We start from the raw sequence: 22687 nt of genomic DNA on the forward strand, positions 1-22687 counted from the left end.
GGGTTGTGGGACCACAGCAGGAGCAGCAGCCCTCACAGTAGCCCTCACAGCTTCTCCTCTATCCATTTACCACAACACCTGGGCAGTAAGCTCATGCTCTCGAATTAGTGGGTGACTAAATGGAGAGCCCCACCAAGGCACCAGCTCTGTGTTCTGACTCAGACTGTGACACCAGGCTACCCTTAGCACAGGCTTGCCAAGGGTCTTGCCTTGTCCTTTCCCGCTTGGTGCAGTCACCTGGAATTGCTTCGTGTGCAGTTAAAACCACACTTATGATGGGTTTCTTCGCCCCAGAAAGCTGTCCGGCCTCCTTTCCTGAGATCTTCTGGACTTTCTCTGTTTTCTGTGACCGTGGTCTTTTCGAGGCTTTTTCCCGATCATCTTCCTTACACTTCTTTTCTAGTTCAAGGTCAGACTCGTTACCTAAGGAGCAAATACCAAGATGCATAAGGTATCCTTTTATATCAGTGGCAGAGTTGGAGGGTAAACATTACTCTTTCACGGGACAGTAAAGGAAACACAGCTCTTTGGTCTGCAGTGCCATGCACGGAATCACTGTAGGGACCACGGTGGCTCTTCACGCCTTCACTCGATTGAGTACATGTTCACTGCTCCCTGCCACAGGCCATCACCCAGGCCCTGGGCACACACTGTTGGGTGAAGCAGACATAGTTTCTTGTCTTGTCTTGTCTTCATGAGGCTTAGCAGACTTCAGAATCATTAATAAACAACACTGCAGAGAAGATAAGGTCTCCACGATTTATATTCTAAGAAATAAATCATTCACGTATTCAACTTACACTTATCAGCTACTGTATGGGTGCCAGGCATGGTGGACAAAAAGAATGATAAGGTGCAGACCCTGCTCTCGAGGGCCCCACAGTGCAGGGGGAGAGGCAGACATGCAAACAGCACAGGCAATCCAGGGCAGTCTGCTGCGCACCGAGTGAAATGAACAAGGGTCTAAGATGGTTACAGGAAAGGATGGTAGATTCTCCCCTTTGTGGGGATGTAAGTCCTCGGTTCACATAAAAAGCAAGCATGTGCAAAGCAATGGTTAGGGAATACAGGCAAGGGGTATGGGGCAAAGGAGTGGGTGTGGTGGAAATGATGTGTTCCAAACCAGGGACAGATGGCAGAGCCAAAGTATAAACCAGTGCCCAAGTATCCTGTGTGGTGACAACTCCATAAGGAAGCAGGGAGACAGAAATAAAACCAGGGGAGGGCATCAGAGCTGGGCCCAAAAGGGCCCTGAATGGCCATGAGAAGCCTGGAACCTTCCTTTGGGGAACCGGGGGTGAAACATCAATGTGCATGGAGACCAGTCAGGCCTGGGGAGGGGGAGAAGCTGGAAGGAAAGGAGGCTCAAGTTTCCCACAGAGGAACAGCCTGCTGGGTGGGGAGACAGAGTCACGTCTTCTGACGGCTCACAGCGAGAATGGAAATCCAGATTTACATGAAATCTTCTGATTTTTCAAGGCTGACTCTAGTCTAAAATTTCTTAAAACAATGGAAGAGAGAAGGGAAACAATGCCTGGGGCCTACCTGCTGCCTCTGGAAGGCCATGGAGAGCCACAGGTGTCCGAGCCGGGAAGGGCTGGATTATATTTGTGCTGCTGCTACAGACAGCAAAGTCAATGGGTTCAAAAAATGTTGAAATACACTGAAGAGGGAACGTGTCAGACACAGAAAGACAACAGCTAATTCCACATGGCTACCCTTGGCATTAGCCTGAGGGGTCAGAAAACTTCCATACCCAAGTGAAGAACGAAGAAGCCATCTGTTGGATGCACACTATTTGAGATTCCTAAGCAAGGAGGAAATATAGGGAAGGGAGGAAAAGGAGTTTTCTCTTACTTAGAAATAGAGCCACAAAACCTGAAATAACCTGCCCAAAATTCACTTCCTCAGAACATATGACAAATGCACAGGGAACAATTCCACATACGCCTTTCTCAGCCATTAGCGTGGAAGCAGACGAAGGGAGGCAGGGTGCGCAAACGCAAGGTGGGGGTCCAGAAGGTGCTGCAAGGTTGGGTTATAGGGAGGTGAGATGGGAACCACACAGCAATACGGCAGAAACAGGAGAAACCAAAGGGAGACAGCCAGAGGCCATTCGGTCCGTCTGTTTCCAGTGATTCAACTCTGCCTAAAGCCAGTTCCCCAAGTAAACGTACCAAGGAATGCCTGAAGGGAAAAGATAAAATGGAGTAGTATTCTTTCTTAGGGAGGCAGGCTGGTTAAACGAAAGCTCACTCAGGAAGAAGGAAGAAAAAACTTGGCTAACGGCAGATTGGTCAAAACAAACATTCTAATTTTCTATGTTCTATGAAGTTTTTTTTGGTGTTTGTCCCATAATCCAGGTGCTTGGACCATTTTTAGACCTAGTGAAACAGTTTTATAGAAGTTCTTTCATTCACTGGAAAAGGTCCTTAATCATATAACTAGTATCAGCACTAAATATGGTAACATGGAGCTAAAAAGAATGAATAGATGAGATCATGAATCAAACAGAACTGCATCACTCTCCACAGCTAAAGGGAAAAAGTCAAGACCATCAGACAAGTCCCTCCGGTGAAGAGCAGGGTGACCCCTATAAAGCCGGAGAATGAGGAAAACAAGTAATCTCAAAGTCACTGGCAGTGCCTACATTTTGTAGGCTTGATTTGCATCATGCCTAACAGCAGTTTTGTTTTATTTTGCTTTTTAGTGCCTATAATAAAAACATTTCAAAAGGTCTGCAAATTGCCTGAGTCACAGAAGTTCTTTTTGTGGCCTAAATACTGGGTGATACACACGCATAAATAACTATAGCAGAATATATTGGACGCTATAAAAAGGTAGAAACAACATATTACAGAATTTTTTGCTTTTAAAATGATGCTTTGCTTTGTACCGGAATTTACCATGGGATACAATTCAATATGTGGGTGATATGCTAGGAATAGATTTGTTCACATTAAAAAAAAAAAGATCTGAGAATTAGAGCTTGCCAGAAGCTAAACCCAGGTTAACAGCATGAATCAACAAAAACCAAATGACATTCACCTACACCAAGAAGAAGCAGCTGAAGAGATCACTACACTGCACCGGATAAACTGCATCTGGACTAACTGCGTCTGGACTCTGCTTTAGGCATCGTATGTTAAGAACGCACTGCAGAACTGGGTGGCTGGACGTGGGTGAAGGTCTGGCACCATGCCGTTTTAAAAGCCCATGGAGACCTGAGCTGGCCTTGGTGAAAAAGAAAAGACTGCACAAGAATCTCATCTGTCCCCTCACCATTCCTACAGCTCCAATTTGAGTTTCCTTCCCCATGGCTGCTTTGGGATGCGCATCGTTGGTATCCACCCTATCCGTTCCCAACACCTGTCCCTCGTGGAGCACGACGCCACCTCCCACTCCAGGAACTCGGAATGCTGCTCCATCGGAACAGCTAGGGCCACAGGACCCAAGCCTGGCCAATGGGGTGTGAGGAGAAGGGTCCAGGGACTTTCAGGAGTGGGTTTTCCTTCCTCATGAGGAAAGTACCTCCCCTCTTCCTCAGCTGGGTATTGCTATGGCCACTGCCAGAACTGAGGCAACTACCCAGCAGCTAGGCGAGGCCAAGCGAAAGACCATGATAATGCCTCAGGCATACAGAGAGAGAGGTGAATCCTGGGGCTTTCACGGCACAGAGGTGTCCCTGAACCAGCCCTGGAACCGCTGTGCCTGGACTTCTTGTTACATGAGAGAACATTCTCATTATTAAACTCGTTTTTAACCAGTGCCTCTGCTAACAGTATCTTGACTGACACACTCTCGGAACCATCCTCCTCCACCTAGACCCTAGAGTGAATTGTTTGAAAAATCCAAATCTAATTCTGTCACGTGCCTGCTTAAAACCCTTCATCGGGCTTCCTTCCCATTTCCTTTAGGAGAAAGTGCTGGGTAAAGTCCTCCAAGAATTGCCACAAATCCTCTCCCACTATCCCTGCACCATCAAGGCCACGACTTGCAAGCACACACCCTCACGTACTTATCTCCTACCCCTCTGGGCTCCAACAATGCTGAACCATAAGTTGACCGACACCCGGTGCTGTTTATAGCCCCTGGACCGTGGCACACAGCCATGCATGGCACCATGTCCTGATCCACACACCCCTGCTTGTCTGAGTGACAAGCCAAAAGGCAGCTCAGATTTCCCCTCCTCTGTGATACTCTGTACCCTTCACCTTCTTACTTCCTCCATTCTCTTTACATACACACAGAGCACTGAACCAAGGGTTGGACTTTCCACACTGCTTGCAATTATCGGTTGACATGCCTTATCCATATTGTGACCTCTTGGAGGTTGGGTCCACTTCTTCTCGCGATTTTATGAAGCCTAACATAGGCCTCCAGAGGGCTGGAGCCAGACAGTGAAGAAGACCTGCTCTGCTGTGTTCAAAGGATGAAGCTAGGACCAATGAGTGGAGTCCCCAGTGACAGATCTCAGAGCAGAGACAGGAACTTCCAACAGTTAGAGCTATCCAAGGAAAGGGTGTTTTTCAGACACGTTTCTGAGGAGGGTTTTCCAGGAAGTCACAGATACCACTGGAAATGCTGTGGAAAAGACTCTGAACCAAACAACGTCTAAATCTCTAAATTCTAAGGCCCTGACATACAAATAGGTAGAATTATTACATAAGGAAGAAGGTAGGAGAAAGGAAGTTGCAGGGAGAAAAGAAGGAGAAAGAGTGAAAAATATGAGAGGTAGTAAAAGAAAAACCTGGAAGAGATAAAACAGAAGGGAATAGAACACCACTCACTTTCAACCCACTGGGCCGCACCAACCTCGAGTCCGCACTGAGTGCAGGCTCTGGTCCTCCCCTAGGCAAGGGACAGTGGGGCTCTTCTTGTATCCCATGGCCCAAACGTGACAGTGCTCTGGACACTGTCTAGGCAGACAATTCTGGGAGTCACCATGGCAGCACCTTTTTTTTTTTTTTTTTTTGAAGCAGAGTCTCACTTGGTCGCCCAGGCTGAGTGCAGTGGCGTGATCTCGGCTCACTGCAACCTCCACCTCTCGAGTTCGAGTGATTCTCATGCCTCGGCCTCCCAAGTAGCTGGGATTACAGGTGTGCACCATCCCATCCAGCCGATTTTTGCATTTTTCTAGTAGAGACGGGTTTCGCCATATTAGCCAGACTGGTCTCAAACTCCTGACCACAAGTGATCCACCCACCTCGGCCTCCCAAAGTGCTAAGATTACATGTGTGAGCTATTGTGCCTGGCCCATGGCAACATCTTGAGAGTCAAATCCCCACTACCTCTAGCAGGGACCCCACTAACAAGCCCTTGGCATTGCTCCTTCCCTGTCTCACTCTTCTCACTCCCCCACTCCTGCTTCCTGGGACTACCCCTCAGCTAAACCACCTGTAGCCAAAGCTGCTTCCAGTGGGGAACCTAAGCTAAGACTCTACCCACTCAAGACTGCCCCAAATACACACCTCCAAGCCCCCACATCCTTCATCAATTCTCTGTGGCCTCATGCAACATGGATCCACAGTCCACGCACATTACATTCTATTCTTGAGAGCTTCAGAAGCTTCAACACTAAGCTTTCCAACCGATTCAGACACCATGGTGCCAGGCACTGCACTGAACGGCCTTGGAAATGGTTCTTGGAGATTATCTTAACTGATCCCTTGAGGCCTGGAGCACTGTGAAAAGAACAGGGTTCCCACAGAAAAAGAACACGCATGCTCGCTCACAGGCAAATGCCAGGTGCATTTAGGGAGTAGCAAATAACTCCAGGTAAAACATCCAATATGGTTGGGGGTGGGAGGTGAGGCAGGAGAAGAACCGGCATGGAGACCCAGATGCCACCCAGAAACTCTGGCCTACAAAAGCAGGTGCTTCATGGAGAGAAATATCAGGTTCTCCATTGCACTCCTGTACGCGCCATGCTCCCCACAGCCCTGAACCCAGCTCTCTCACAGCTCATGACTGTGTGTTTCTCATGCCCAGCATTAGGTCTGGTGTGTAGTACGTGCTCAATACTTCTCTGTGGAAAGCAAGGAGGGTAGCTTTTACAGGGTGAAAGAGAAAGACATATTAACAACAGCCTTGTTAGTAATTTTCTGCCCCCCCACTTTAGGACATCAAAGTCCTCGTTCCCATTTGACCCGGTTGTTCACCAATTTCCCTGTATCTTCACTTGACCCACCTTTGTACTTTTCAAAGTTGCCTTTTGTCCACTGAAATGCCTTGAGGACCCAACCTAGAAGTCATGCTGATGACGCTTTTCTGAGGGTTTGGCATTCCCATCTTCAGCTCACATGTATCATGGCCTTTCAATAGGTGTTTTTCAATAGTCTCCTGCTTCCTCTGAATTACGGACTTTTTAAACTTTTCTACTCTTCCCTGCCTACGCTCCCCTCCAGTTTCCTCTCCTTTTAAAAATTCCATAGCTGTTGATGGGTTTTGCTTCTCTCTCTTGCGCATGGCTGCTGCATTCAGTCATGCTGTGAGCTCGCTACAAACCAGCTGGCCTGAGCAACATAGGGGCCGGTTAATGGAACCACTGCAGAGAGGCAGTGGGCATGCAGCACTCCGGAGTCAGAGAGGCTGGGGTAAGACACAACTTAACCACTTGCAATGGAACTCTGGACAATTGATGAATCTCCCTAAAATCACTCATAAAATATAAAATATAAATAAGGACCTCAGAAGATTGCTATAAGAAGGAAGAACACAATTACCGGGAAAACCCCAGGCATATATTAAACATCCCATCAATGTTCACCCTCTCTGCCTTCTGAAAACATATCTGGGACACCACCCCAAAGACTCTCTCAACCACACGCCACAGCTACTCTCACTCCCCTGTCTTGGTAGCCACTCTGATGGGCACCAAATTTAGAAATCCTAAGAACCAGATGAAATTAAGTTAGTAGTCAGAGGCAATCTTGGGGACAGCTTCCCACCTCTGCTCTCAGCATCTGGTGGTTCTAGACGGCCACAAGAGCGTCCCATGCACCCACACATCTGAAGCAGGGGCCATGGTTCTGCACAGTGACACAAGAAAACCCCTACCTCCACATTCTCCCAATGAACAAAGCCCTCCTCCTATGTTGGAAGTGCTTCAGTTCGTTCAATCCAAAATATCTTGGTTTAGATTCAGCCTTGTTTTTAAGATTTTTACCATCTCTACCACGCAAATTAAAGAAATATACAACATAATGTCCCAGCTAGTATTAATAACAACAATTAAGATAAGAAATTTCTTGGACAATGATATGGCAACACACTAAGAACCACGACAGAAAGTCTGGGCTCTAATGTAGAATCGGTGACCCCAAGCCTTTAGGGGCAGATGGGATGGTGGCGGGTCATTCTGTACAACTTCCAATAATCAGGCAGTTATCACCCAACCATCTCAAAGGAATGCCATCTACACTACCTGTGAACCACTCTGGGAACAGAGACTTCCCCACTACAAAACAGACAGTTTGTATGGTGACCTGCTTAGAAATAAGCTGCGCTGCCTAACCCGCCTTGCACATGCACAAGAGCCCTCTGAGCTGCCGTAAACCATGGGCTTGATTCACTAAATTGTAAATAGTCTCAACCATGGTTACTGACATGTTTTGACTGTATCCCCATCCAAATCTCAACTTGAATTGTATCTCCCAGAATTCCCATGAATTGTGGGAGGGGCCCAGGGGGAGGTACCTGAATCATGGGGCCTGGTCTTTCCTGTACTATTCTCATGATAGTGAATAAGTCTCATGAGATTTGATGGGTTTATCAAGGGTTTCCGCTTTTGCTTCTTCCTCATTTTTCTCTTGCCACCACCATGTAAGAAGTGCCTTTCACCTCCCGCCACGATTCTGAGGCCTCCTCAGTCATGTGGAATTGTAAGTCCAATTAAACCTCTTTCTTCCTAGTATGTCTTTATCAGTAGCGTGAAAACAGACTAATACAGTTACCATGAGCAAATTCATTGCTGAGTTTTCAGGAAACACGAACAGAGAAGGACACTTTGTGACACCCATATTCCTGCTCCAGAGCCACTCGTCATCTTGTGCAATCATGGCAACAGAAGAGAAGTGCAGCACTGGGCGAGTCTGAGTATCTGCCGGCTTCCTACCCCAGGCTGTCCTGGTATGTGTGGTGTTTGCTGCAGAATAAGGCAGGTAGTCACACCCCTGGTTTCCAGTCTCTGTGCATTTTTATTTGCAAAAGAGTGACTGGTTGTGACTAGGGAGGGTCGAGTTAACTTTGGGTCTGATTTCAAATCTGCCTCTTCAGTTTCTACGCCTGCTTGTTGGTTACCCTCTCCTCAATTTGGTTAAATATTCATACTAATTGTGTCTCATCTGAAAACCGAATTTCTATCTCCAATGCAAAGTTCAACAATTATCCCCTACTACTAAATAAAATATTCTCTTTATGAGATGATTTTCCTTTCTCACTTTCCAATTTTCAAATTTTTGTTGTGTCCATATTCAAACAAAATATCATTTCTGCACAAAATATATAAATACTTACTTGGAAATCATATACACACTATAGCATTTACTTGTTCTTTACTAGCCACAGTTCGTTCAGCAGATACTTAGGCAGTGGTCAGCACTGTTCTAGCATTTGTAATACCTTAGCGTACAAAACAGAGAAAGAGCTCTCCCCTCTGCAGTTTACATGCTAGTGAGGAAAGAGACCATCAGTTTAAAACATAATAAATAACTAAACTACACAGTATGTTAGAAGGTAGTCATTTACCTGAGTCTAGTAGAGTGCAGGCCTTTGGGAAGTAGGAAAAGTTTGTGTTGTTAAATACAGATGCTCCTCAATTTACGATGAGTTACATTTCAATAAACCCATGCAAAGTCAAAAATATCATTAAGTCAAAAATGCACTTAAAACACCTAACCTGCCAAATATCATAGCTTAGCCTATCCTACCTTAAATGTGCTCAGAACATTTACATTAGCCTACAGTTGGGCAAAATCATTTCACACAAAGCCTATTTTACAATAATAAAAATATGAATTTTATAGTAATAATAGAAATAAAAATAAGAGATCAAAATTTCTAATTCAAAGTCCAGTTTCTACTAAATGCATATCACTTTCACACCATAGTAAAGTTGAAAAACCATAAGTCAAACCATTGCAGTTGCAGACCACCAGCAACTGTGGTCTAGTGCTCTAAGCTCTGATCTAACAAACACATCTCACACAAACAGTCCCTACTGATGAGGAGAGTTATTGTAAGTGGCTTGTCTATGTATTTGTTTACTTGTTTCTTGCTTGTCTCCCCTAGGTGGATGTGAGTTCAGTAAGGTCTGGCAGGATTTAGCCTATTTCACCGGAAGTCTTCCACCGTGCCCAAAACATCACAGACACTCAGTAAAGTGGGGAAAGAGAGGAAGGGCCTCCAACCTCACAAAGTGGGACAGTCATCCAGTCATTAAACAAACAGCAAGGGAAGGCCTCCTGCAGCCACTCAGGACGCTGCACATGCCGCAGTCTCCCTCAGTCTCCACCATCCTGGTGAGGCAGGACTGCTCCCAAGCCCCTTATAAAGATAAGGAGTCCGAAGCTCAGTGAGGAGAAGAGGGGACTGAGCCTGGACACTGTCCCCATGAGTGGCACACCCAGCATCACATCACAGCAGACTGCAAGGTGAGCGCTTCCCACAACCCCTCCTGCCTCTGATGCTCTGCAGGAGCAGAAATTTAGACAGAGTGCAGAGAGGAACCAGCCGAACAGCTGGCTCCACAATGAGATGAGGTGACGGTCAAATGGCAGAGTGCAATACTGTTTACGGTGGTGGAGAGAACAGAGGGGCCTGGCTAGCGGACCTATAAGTGGTTTCCACGAACAGCATTTTTGCTTTCACCACAGGCAGAGGTGTGAAAGGCTTGCAGGCAGCTCAGGCACCGCAGCATCCAAACACCGCTCTTTTCCTCCTCGCCCACCTCTCTCTGACCGGGGGCTTGGGCCCAGCTGTGCTGAAGGCTGAGGTAGACAAAGTAAGGCTGGCATTTGCTCTGTGCACCCTCAGCGAAGTGCCCAAACACAGCAAGAGACCACTTGCTCCTAATCACTCCATGTACATGAACGGCCCCACTCCAGCCGGAGAAGGCACGCTGTACGGTCAAGTGCACAGCTGGTTCCTGGGTGCAACAGACTGCTTCTCTGGCCTGGTATCCAGGTCCAGGCATTTAAAGTCCCCTATTGGCTTGTCAGTGGTGTGCCCAGCGCTTCCAGATCTGCAGTGATTCTCTGTGCTATGAAGAGGCAATTCTTGGGGATTGAAGAAAGCCAGAGTTCTGTTCAACAAATAAATGCCTATCTCCCTTGCACTGAGATATACTGAACCTTCTGGCAATAAACACGGCTGCTAAAAGTCACTCTTCTGAGATGGCAGCATACAGCACAGGGTCAAAGACCCCCAGCTGAAATCCAAGCCCCCTGGCTGATGCTGACGGGGAATTTTGGGTAATTTACTAACCCTTGTTTCAGAGAAAACCCGGTTGAGTTCCTGGGCCTAGGCAGGATGCTTGACAAAGAAGAGCTGGCAAGCAGATGTCCTTTAATAAGCACATCCTAATGTGGAAAATAAGGACACTGAAGGGAGCCCCAGGGGTTGCAGGGCTGGCTGGGGTGACCCAGGTCAAACTCCAAGTCCTCTAGATGCCATTCTCAAAATGAAGCCTCTTTAAATATCCTGCTTCTTCATGTACATGTGCTAATTACACAGTTACTTCTAAGACAGTATTTTGTTTTCATTGTATTAAATGTTTAAAAATATCTTCACTGAGCTCTAGAAAAGACTCTTTAGCCAAGAGAAAACAGAATGTAATTTTAGTGAGATCCATAGCTGAAATCTGTCTGAGATGCTTAAGAGGAAGAGCAGACTAGATGACATCGAACCCCAGTGAACTCTTTATGGCCCTACCCTGGGCAAGCCAGATCGCAGGAAGGGAGACCAGCATTAACTCCATCAGCAACAGTGGGTTTAAACAGAAATTTCTAACAGTAGTCTATGCCCGTCTGGTACTTTCCCTTTAGTCAGTATCACAGAAGGGTGATCAACTGTACTATTAATGCTATAACAATACTTTATCTTCTGAGTGGCACATGACAGTCTGCAAAGCACTTTCATGAGCATTAACTAGCACCTGTAACTCTGCTATTATGTACACGGTGTGTGTTTTTAACCAGTCTTTTTATGCTTCACTTTTTTTCCAAGGCTCTTATAAATGTGCTCTTCCAGAAAACAAGGGCCTTAGCTGAAGTCCCCTTGTTCATCTAGTTTTACATCATGCAGCATCACTGTCTGAATTCAGTTGTCATTGTCAGCACACCGGGATGGTAGTTTTCAAATTTTTTTAACTGGCAGGACCTTTTTCCTGCTCTTCAGGCAATTTCAAGATAAATAATCTATAAAAGGTACAATCTCTCAGATTAAAGTGGATGGGCTCCCTGCTAGCCTCCCACACCTGTCCTCAGTATCCCTCCAGCCCCAGCCACTAAGCATCTCTGAGGAGCCCTGGAAACAGCATTAAAACCACCGAATTAAGAGGTACAGTGTACTACGAGAAATACGGCTTTAACAAAAAGTCACTGTTTTGAGAACACATGGTGAAAAACACAAGATTTGGAGTTAAAGGCATCTCAGCTAAGATCCAGGCTCTGCCTTTCAGCTGGATGAATTTGGGACACTCTAAACTTATCCGCATCTGCAGAATGAGTCACTGTAAGGTTCACATGAGGGAACAGATGCAGAACCGTCTCACATGGTGAGCACACACAGTAGGCCTTCAGGAAACACTGGCTGCACACCAGTCTGTCGACTTCACACCCAAAAATATACATGAAAGTCCTACGCAAGCCTGAGGTTGGGATGATGACTTCTTTCTGGCTTCTTCCGGTTTGTATTAATCATGAGCTGTGGCCAAGCCCCTTTCTCCCCCTACCACCTAGCTTTGTGCGTTTTCCCCAGGTGCTGATGTTCTAAGAACTGTAACCTTTACTGTGCAGTGCTGCTCTTCAACCCTAGCACATTAACATACTTCTTTATATTTCATTTCCTTTGGAAAAGACAGCATTTGGAAAAGCGATGACACCGCACGACGTGGAATGCAAACCTTAAAGAGGGAAGCAGATGCTGGCAAACGGTGTGCATGCCTCTGCGGGGCTGAAGCCCTTTCTACCACGACAGGGTCTAGCGCCCCTGCACAGAGTGACGTGTTCTGATGTAAACTGGAGGGGGCCATTACTTAAGGAACAGAGACCCGAGTGCGTCCCTTTTAAGGGCAGATAATAAGCAAACATCTAGAGTCCCCTGAAGTTCTGGAGGGGTCCCGCTTGCCCTTCCAGGTGGCCCCTCCCCCTTTACCCAGCTCTCAAGGCTGACCAGTAAGGACCACACAATGGGCCCTACTGCTCTCTGGCTTCCAACTGGGTTTGACCAGTGGAGGCACCAGCAGGAGATGAAAGGGAAGGGAGAAAGTCGGGGGTGGGTGTTTATTCTCCAGGCTCCCTCCCTGCCAGGTTATCACAGGCTGACCTCATCCTCTACCAAAGGCCACAGCTCTCTCCCTCGGTGTTCTGATGACTTCTCTCCCCTCTTGCGTGTTTACCCTGCTGTTCCCAGCTGCCCTCAGTCCCGCAGGTACACCATGACTTGATGCTGTACCTAGACCTGAACACACCTTTACAAAGGGTCTCTTCCTTAGCTTCTCAAGTCACCCATTTGAGTGTGCCACCTGCCTCCTGTTGGCATCCTGGTGGCTCCCCCAGGCCATCCTGTTAGTCATCTCTGGATGGCTCGTCTCTCCATTCCCATTTTCATTCCCTCCCACTAAAAGCATCTCCCACTGACCCCCTTCCACTGATACTGCTCCTGATCAAGTTAGCAACGAGGTACACCCCTAATCAACGCAGTCTTCACCCCAGCTTCCTCTCACTGAACTCCCTGCATCACTCTCCATTCTCAACCCATCCTCTTCCTCATTCAAGGCAGCCTTCCCTGCTCTCCGTTCCTGGACACTCCCGTGTGGGAGCCTCAGGAGGCTGCCCTTGGTGGTTTGTCCTTCTGCTTCCACCCAGTCTCTACTCATGCCCCTCCTCATGAGGCATGAGTAGAGGACCTCATGCTAGACTCCGTGTGGGGCGGCATGCCCTCTTGGATATCCTGCAGTCCCCAGATCAATGTGTGGCCACAACTTACTCACTCTCTTTCCTCCAAATTTGCATCTGCTCTGGGCTCTCGAGGTAGGCAGGGATGCCACCATTCACCCCGGCCCCTAGCCAGAATCAAGGCAGATCCCCTCTGCGAACTCTGCCAGGTCCTGTCAACTGCACTTCCTCGACATCTCCACAATATGTCCCCTTATTCCAACTCCCACTGCTGGATTCAGATGCCACAGAATGCCCCCCCGGATCACTGCATCAGCCTCCTCTGTGTGGCCAGTGGCTCCTCTGTGCCTGAGCAAATGCTATTTCCTCCTGCAGGGGTGGTACTCCCCTCCTCTCCTCCCCTCTTCTCCCTGCCCTCTTCCACCCCAGCCCCACTCTTCACAGCTTGACGTCTATGTGGCCTTCAACTCTCTGCCCCAGCGAGCCACCAGAGAGCACCCACTCCACCTGCTCTCCAGGCTGCTACAGAATCCCCTTCCACGAGCTCCCCCAAGACCCTGTGAAGCCCCTACTAGCTGTTCCCCATACTTACCCCACAGTGTCATAATCATTTCTGCCCAGCCCACTACAGTCTGGGAAACTACTGCACAGACCTCCGTTCACGCGACATCCTGTAGTCAGCAACCACCCCATGCCTGCTACACAAACAGTAGGCGCTCGATGCCTCTGATGCATTTCTGAATCACCCACAGGAGGGCTCAAAAAGTTCCCATTCTTCTCAGCCCCTAACATGTAGGCACATGTGCATGTGCACACACACACACACACACACACACACACACACACACACACACACACCCTTAACTCTGATAAGCTTCCAACACCTTACTAAGAAAAACAAAGTCCATTTGATACAAAATCTCTCAAGTAAGTTCCTTTTACCTCAAAATCTTCCTGTTCTTTGTTTACCAACCCACCTCTTCTAGAAGTGTTTCTTTAGGAGGTGTCCTGTGGCCAGGCACGGTGGCTCACACCTGTAATCCCAGCACTTTGGGAGGCTAAGGTGAGCAGATCACCTGAGGTCAGGAGTCTGAGACCAGCCTGGCTAACATGTTGAAACCTGGTCTCTACCAAAAATACAAAAAATTAGCCAGGCATGGTGGCACACACCTGTATTTCCAGCTACTTGGGAAGCTGAGGCAGGAGAATCGCTTGAACCCAGGAGGTGGAGGTTGCAATGAGCTGAGGTCACACCATTGCATTCCAGTTTGGCCAATAAGAGCGAAACTCCATCTCAAAAGAAAAGGAGTGGTCCTGCTTTGTTTTACAGTCCTGCACTCTTAGTGCAGGATTTGTGTCTGTGTTTCTTACCCTTGAATTCTCCACAGAACAGAGTATCTCACATGTATCTCATAATTCAAAGTATGTTGAATTGGAAGCAGGCAACTAAAGAGTTGAATGCAAATGCAATCACACATTTGTAGAAATTAGTTCATATGCATTCATTTATAATTAACACTGCACTAATATTCTAAAGTACCTATTCTAAATTGCCCAAGAACTAATTAAATCTCAGAATGCCCCGGAGAGTAAAGTGTTATCAGTTACATTAATAAAAAGCCCAGAACAGCTGTCAGAACAGCAGACTGATAAGGGATTATATTCTGGGACTCTGCCACCAATTCACTCCACCCTGCTAATAAAGCAGTTTAAAGCACTTATTACACCCACACTGATTGGAACCTGCTGAATATGCACTGCTCTTCCTCGCCCTCTTCCCTTAGGCTTTCTTGCATCCTCCTATCTCTCTTACTACAGGGGAAGAACAGACAGGCACCTGCTTTCAGCATGTGCTCTTCCCAATAGAGAGAAATTGCCAGGAAAATAAACCTGTGAAGGGCACGAAGCCGTTGTCTCACTGGTCACTCATGGTGGCCTTACATACTAACTGCAGTGATCATCCCAGACCTCCTCAAATGTGCCCAAATTCCCCTATCTGCAGGCTTTGTATGAACCATCATGAGAGAAATGCCTATTCCATCTCCTACTCCACCTTCTCCCCTAGTCCCAAGTCATCCTCAGAGATGGAGTTCAGGGCTACCTCCTCCTTCAGGAAGCCTTCCACGACATGCTCCAGCAGACGCGTGGTCCTGCCCTGCTCCCTCTGCAGGTGGTTCACCTCACCATATTTGGTTGTCTATTTACATCACTGTCCTCCTCCCCAGACACTCAGCTGCTCAAGGGAATAGACTTGTCTTACTCAACTTCAATCCCCAAAGTCTGACTTGGTGCCCAATAATAGCACAAGCTCAGGAAGCAGGAGAAAAAAAAAGAGAAGAGATTCTGCCTGCTGCCGGAATCTCACTCAGCCCTTGCCTTTAGCCAGTCTCCCTGAGATGGGAAGCCCCAGCCCCAGCAGTATGTCCAGATATACAGGCTGCTGGGCACGAGCCATGAGCCACATGTTCCAGTACTTCTCCGGTCTCAGGTATGGTCACCATGACACCGTTAATTAAAGCAAAGGCCCCCTGTGCCATGGGCTGCATCACACTGGATCAATCACGGACCCTCCACACTGAGAATCGCTGAACTTCAGAGAGCAACTCTAGGATGAGGCCACTCCCTTTACCTCCAGACACCAACCTACCACATAGTCCCTGAGAGCCAGCAGCCCCAGCGTGACCTCCAAGATGCTGAGGAAGCAAGTCTTCCTTTCACCATTCTGCTGGGGTGGGATTCTGTCCCTGCACAAGGCCCTGAGCACCCTTTGGTAACTAAGAGTCACAGTAAGCAGCAATGCGACAGTGGGGGCTGCAGTGTCAGTCCTGTTTCTATCTGACATGTCTCTCGGGAACACACAACTGTCACCAGAACTGGGGGTTTGAATTCACATGACTCTGAAGCAGGGGAGTGTGGAGAATCAGAGGACCAGCCAATCAGCAGCAGCATCCCTGAAGACTGATGGATCTGTGTGGCAAGAGCTTGAGCTGGGAAGTCCAAGGGTCCTGGACCAGAATCCCTGTTCCAACAGGTACTCTCTAGCTGGGCTTAGGCAACTTCTTTCACCTACCAGAGCCTCAGTTTCTTCATCTAAAAAAGAGAATGGCGCCCTGCCCCGGTGGTGGAATCAGAGCAGAGACACGGTGCCCCACATAGCAGCAGAGGCAGATGGTCACACAGAAGAGGAGGCAGCATCACTGGGGAGCCCGGCTGCGGTAGGTGAGCCCCACAATCCCTCTGAGGGAACAGAGAGACCCTCTCATATTGTTTTATTTTGTTTTATACTCAGAAAAGGAAAAAGAAGAGAAACTAAAGGCAGGTAGCCCAGTGCCCAGGAACCAGACCCAAAACCAGGCCTGGGCCTGCCTGACTTAAGCCTGGTAGTTAAAATTCAACCCCTGACCTAGCAACTGATGTTATCTATAGATTCCAGACATTGTGTGGAAGGACACTGTGAAACCTTCCGTTCTGTTCTGTTTCACTCTGACCACCGGTGCTCGCACCCCCCGTCACGTACCCCCTGGCTTGTTCAATCGATCACGAGCCTCTCACACAGGCCCCCTTAGAGTTGTGAGCCCCTAAAAGGGGCAGAAGTTGAGCACCTGATGAGCTCGATTTTAAGACGCTAGCCTGCCGATGCTCCCAGCTGATTAAAGCCACTCCCTTCGCTATCTCAGTGTCTGAGGGGTTTTGTACGTGGCTCATCCTGCTACACCTGCTGAGCCAAGAATGGGGATTCCACGAGTCTCTGGGACGTTCTGGAGGGATGGCTCAGGGAAGTCGGGAAGTGTGTGAACACAAGCCTGTAAAGCCCAGCACCTGATGAACGCTGCAGCTTGTTCATGCAAGCCACCTCTGGCCTGCTGGAGCTCCCCACGGGCTCACGGCTCTAGGGCCCACACTTTCTTCCTTCTCTAAACAACTCTGATAATGTAGCTTACTGTCATTTATCTGAGCTTTTTATCTGAACTACGTAAAGTATAAGAAGCTACTGGAGTAATAAAGGTCATATGCAGGTGCTTTCACCAGGCAGACATTTGCCGGGACTGCCTATGTTGAGGGATGCTGCACGCCATACAGAATGAGACAGAATTCACTAGCTGGCTGAGAGGATAGAAGGGGCTTTCCAGGAAGAAAGTTCTGCCCGCACAAGATTCCATAAGACCAGTGGGGGCCAATGGCATACAGAGGCAGTGGCCCAAGACAAAGAAATCTCAGGACAGGGTGAGATTCATCCACGCCCAGCAACAGCAGGGGAGGGGAGGCCACGGGAGGCCCACCGGCAGGAAGCAGCGTGACCCCATGTATTTTACACCATTCTGGGAGGGTGGGCTTATAGGGAGCAGATTCAGAAGGAGAGCGGCCAGTCTGAAGACTGTTGCAAAACTGTCTGCATTAGAGGTGATGACAGTGGACCTGGGTCAATGGGAGGAAGGAAGAAATGTTGGCAGGACTAGGGACTGAGAGATTTGCAGATGAGACAAAAGGAGGAATTCAAGATGACTCCAAGGTTTCCAATTCAAATGGCTGCATTAGATGGCAAACAAGAGGTAACTTCCATACGTAACCCTTAAGTACAGGTGAAAAAACTGATGGCTGAAGCCGAAATGTGAAAAGCAGGAGAGCAGGAAGAAAAAGAACCAAAGCAGCTGCAGATTCAGAAATGCATGGGAGCAAGTATGGATGGCAGCCAGTCAGCCAAAACATGTACTTACCCAGGGCCTCATGTGAGTCACTGGGCCACTCCACAGAGAAATACAAATGCAAGGTATAAAATAATTAACTTTGGGTTTACCACCCATTAGATACTGCACAGTTCTTGTGTCTGCTCTATGAGAATCGGTATTTTCACTCAAAAGATAATCACTGAGCACTTGTTGTGTGCCCGGCACTGTTCTCTGAATGCTGCAGACAGAGCCAGGAAGTGACACACCCACACAGAACAAGTTACTTGGTCTGTTTGTGCCAAATCTGCCAAGGACTAGAGTCTGGCCCTGGACTTTGGTAAAGAAAAGAGAGATGTGTCCCTATTCTGTCCACAGGGAACCAGGCCACAGTGCAAGTGTGGGCTCCTGCCTTCTCAGTTATCAGCTGACAGGGAGACACACACACAAACCAGCAATTCCAACACAGCGACACACGTGCACAGCACAATGAGAAGCCCGGATCTGCCGGGAAGCTGAGCACAAGGGAGGGGACTCTGGAGCTAGGCCTGGAAAGGGGAAATAAAGCTGTGACTTGAAGACCAGCAGGAATCACTGGCACAGGAGAGGGTTGTGGCATTCCACAGAGAAGGCACAGATGACGGGATGGAGCCCTGCTGGCTCAGGGCTTGTGCATGTGCCAGAATCATTGAAGGTTAAGCATATTCGGAGGGAAAAGGGCAAATGGACATTGCAAGCAAAAAGAATGACATGTACAAGAGATGGTGAGGGCACAGGGCACTGGGGGCTTTCAGAGGTTCACTGCAGATCCGGAGGTGGGCAAAGAGGGAGAGGGTAAGAAGTCAAGGTGCAGAGCAAGCAGCAGCTAGGTCCTAAGTGACATAGCAGGTTCTTAAGGAGCTTAGGCTGTCCCTGAACAGCAGTGGGTGTCATGAAGGGGTGCATTCAGAGTAAGGATAAGATGGGTTCATATGTCATAAAGATGCTTAACGCTAGGGAGACAAGGTGGAAGGTGAAACGCGTACAGCCAGGGATGCCTAGGAAAATCCACTGAAATTTGGGAATAAAAAAGAAGAATTCCTCTTTACCTTTCTTAACTCATCCTTTTGAAACTTACCATTTATGTGTGTATTATAACACCTACAGCGTATTAATACAGCAGTCTATATGTATCTGAGCCAAAAGGCCTGAGTCCACATCCCTGGTCCATCACGTACTACGGGGTGACACTGGATAGGATGCTTGCCCCAGTTTCCTCATCCATGAAATGGGAATAAAAACAGTAACTACCTCATAGGGCTTTTATGAAGAGGAAATGAATCAATATCTGTAAGACATTCAGAAGAGAGGCAGGCCCATAGTAAGAACTCTACAGATGCTTATTCAATTTTAAAAATGCAACTTATTACTAAATAAATACTTAATGGGGATAAATCCCCCAGAATATCTGCAAACCACTGGTGTACACAGAGCATGAACTGGGGTAGATACGCAGACTGGAGTGGTCACAGAGTCCACAGAAAAGACGATGGACCCACGAGGACAACAGCAGGGACAGGGGAAGGACTGAAGAGATATTGAGCAGGTAGTCAGTTGACCACGGTAAGTGTCGGGATGTGACAGGGATGTTTCTGGCTGAATGGTGGGGGCCAGTCACCAAGATGAAATAGAGGAGGAACATCAGTTGGGAGCTGGACGAGTTTAGGATTGAACACGCTGCATAACTTAAACTGCTTGGGGGACACCCAAACTGAAACATGGGCAAGGAAGATATTTGGAAGACATGAGAACACAGCTGTTGGTAGAATCAGGTAAATGGATAAGAACCATGCAGTCGTCACTAGTGATGGTCACCAAGCATTTCCAGGGCTCCCCTACCCCGCAAACGGGGTAGAACTGCACTTCTTGGGCCCTTGAAGTCAGGCGGGGCCACGTGATTCCCTGCTGGCCGATATGGTTTGGATTTGTGTCTCCGCCCAAATCTCACGTTGAATTGGAGGAGGGGCCTGGTGGAAGGTGATTGGATCATGGGGGTGGATTTCCTCCTTACTGTTCTCATGATAGTGAGTGAGTTCTCATGAGATCTGATGGTTTAAAAGTGTGAGGCACTTTCCCCTTCATTCTTTCTCTCTCTCCTGCCACCATATGAAGACGGTCCTTGCTTTCCCTTCACCTTCTGCCATGATTGTAAGTTTCCTGAGGCCTCCCAGTCATGCCTCCTGTTAAGCCTGCAGAACTGTGAATCAATTAAACCTTTCTTGATAACTTATCCAGTCTCAGGTAGTTCTTTACAGCAGTGTGAAAACAGACTAATACACTGGCAAGTGAACTGTGCAGAGAAGAAATGACAGATGCTCTTCTGAGCCAAGATGAAACCACCTAGGGCTCTCTTCCCTCCTGTACCATGACCTGCTACATTCAGGATGGTGGCTGCTCTCTCCAGCTGGGTCCCTGAGTGAGCAGAGCCCCTGAGGACCTGCAATACCAACAAGAAAGCAAGCACAGGAATATTGAGACACTGTCACTCAGGGTAGCTCTGCTATCAGGTGTAACCAGGTCTCCCCTTAATCAGGGACAGTGACATGATAGGCAGAAGAGGGGGCGCTCACAGAGCAGGTAGGCAGGAGCAGTGGCATGAACTGCGCCACGCAGAAGCCACACTCACAAGTACGCACAAGACCAGACATGGCTGCAGACCACTGGGCTTCCACTCACCTAGTTAGTACAGAGGAAAAACTGAGGGTTTACAGGCAGCAAAAAGAAACAAGACATTACCACTATCCGTCTTTCCGCAGAGAAAAGTGAGATGTTCAGAAACACACTTTCACCTGCAAATTTTCAAACATGACTCACTCCATACCATTTTCAGTCATGGCAGGTATTTATCAAGCCAGCTGTTTCGCTAACACAAATACAGCAGAAGGCAGAGACTTGAAACACTGTAATAAAAAATCACCATGAAGGTTACAGGTGCATCTTAAGTAAGACCATAAAATGAAAGCCTTGTCTTTGATAGGAAGAATTTAATGAGAATAAGAAGAAATTTTCACAACTATCTTTGCATAAAATGACCCCAGAAAGAACAAGCTTAGAAAAGTTCAGAAGTCACTTTTATAAATTTGACATATTGATTTCTGTAGGCTGCAAAACATTTTCAAAACACCAGCTGTCCTACGTAACTACAGGAAAAAAAAAATCTCTTTTCCTGGTTTCTTCTGCCATTCAAATGCAGAATAAAATAAACAAATGTTGAAAACATATCAAAAGAGTTATTTTGACTTGCCATGGTTCAGGGTAAGAAAAAGCTTATTTTGTTTTCTTCTAATTGTTTTAACAAGCTATAGAACCAAGGTCAGTTGTTTGAAATGTCACTAGACTGCTCTTGACAGAGCACATATTAAAACAATTACTCGAGAATTTTCCAAATTGTAATATTGTGCTTGGCAAACTAGGGAACACGGTGCAATCACATGAATGCCAGCCGCAAGGCAGCTGGGCATAAGGTCATTTCTGCATATTTTAGAGCTTCAACAGTGGCCAGAAAGGGAAAAACACCCAGAGCGTCTACCTTTCCATTTGGTATTTGTTAAATTAAAGTCAATTTAGGTCATTAAAATCAATGGAATATGAGGCCATTTTCTCTACAGCCATTCCTGGAGGAAGCCGATAATCTGATTAGAAAGGACCCTGTCTGTCTGCCTTTGCTAAAGAGACTGCCTAATCATCACAGAGTAGAAAATAAGCATCAGGAATCCACACAGGGCGCCACTTCCATTGCTTATAAGGTTAAAGAAAAATATGACAGAGACACGCTGAACTGGAGAAAATCTCCATCCATGAGGTAGAAATGAGAGTGGTCTTAAGGCACAGACACGATCAAGCAAACTGGCAACAGGGCAGGAGTCGGGAGACGCGGGCCCCAGCCAGCCTCAAATGAGTCATGTGACCGGATCACCATCACTTCTGCACCTCAAATTCCTCAGTCATAAAATTAGAACTTAGGTCTAAAAGGGGAGTTCTTTAAGCCAACCACAAAAGTTCACATACTGTGTGAGTCCATTTACACAGTGTTCCCAAAATGACAAAGTCACACAGTTGGAGAACAGGTTGGCAGCTGCCAGGCGAGGGTGGCGATCGAGGGACAGGGTGCATGGCCCTGTGACTACAGAGCGGTTCTGGCTTCTGGCGGCGAGCACAGGCCATACTTGTGAGTGGCAAATTGGCAGCCAGCCACACGCACTCTAAGGCCAACGTCCTGATTCTGATACCGTGCTAGGGTTGTGTAGGGTGGAGCCACTGGGGGAGAACAGGTGAGGGACACATGGGACTCTTCTGTATTATCTTTGCAGCTTCCTGTGAATTCATAATTATTTCAAAACACAAAGTTGTATTTTTTAAGGGGTTTTTGAGACTGAACCGCCAGATCTATATTTTCTCCGTGGACCCTATGACTTCAAATATTTTATCTACTGAATTATATTTATTAAAACAATTCCTTTCCCTAGATTTATTGGTCAAATATATACAGTTGACCCTTGGACAACATGGGTTTGAACTGCAAGGGTGAACTTATACTGAAATTTCTTTCATGTCTCTCACCCCTCCAGAAAGACCAAACCCTCCTCTTCCTCCTCAGCCTACTCAGCATGAGGAGAAGGAGGATGAAGATCTCTGTGATGGTCCACTTCTACTCAATGAGGAGTAAATACATTCTCTCTTCCTTACGATTTTTTTTTTTTTTTTTGAGGCGGAGTCTCGCTCTGCCGCCCAGGCTGGAGTGCAGTGGCCAGATCTCAGCTCACTGCAAGCTCCGCCTCCCAGGTTCATGCCATTCTCCTGCCTCAGCCTCCCGAGTAGCTGGGACTACAGGCATCCGCCACCTCGCCCGGCTAGTTTTTTATATTT

At 47.5% G+C, this 22687-nt stretch overlaps 1 protein-coding gene across 4 annotated transcripts in view; it reads right to left on the reverse strand.

Annotated features, from left to right (window-relative positions):
- ZFAT (zinc finger and AT-hook domain containing) overlaps positions 1–22687 on the reverse strand; it is a 236029-nt gene that overhangs the window by 137989 nt on the left and 75353 nt on the right. For 2 of the 4 annotated variants that reach the window (XM_015146035.3, XM_077942882.1), the window contains exon 4: positions 238–423. The exons of 1 other annotated variant lie outside the window; for it this stretch is intronic. In XM_015146035.3, the coding sequence (XP_015001521.3) occupies positions 238–423 (186 nt within the window). Of the gene's footprint in view, positions 1–237; positions 424–17833; positions 18183–22687 lie in introns of those variants that run through there. One more of the 4 variants, XM_077942883.1, reaches the window with a different exon arrangement.

Source organism: Macaca mulatta, chromosome 8 (assembly GCF_049350105.2).
Source record: "Macaca mulatta isolate MMU2019108-1 chromosome 8, T2T-MMU8v2.0, whole genome shotgun sequence".
Classification (NCBI taxonomy): domain Eukaryota; kingdom Metazoa; phylum Chordata; class Mammalia; order Primates; family Cercopithecidae; genus Macaca; species Macaca mulatta.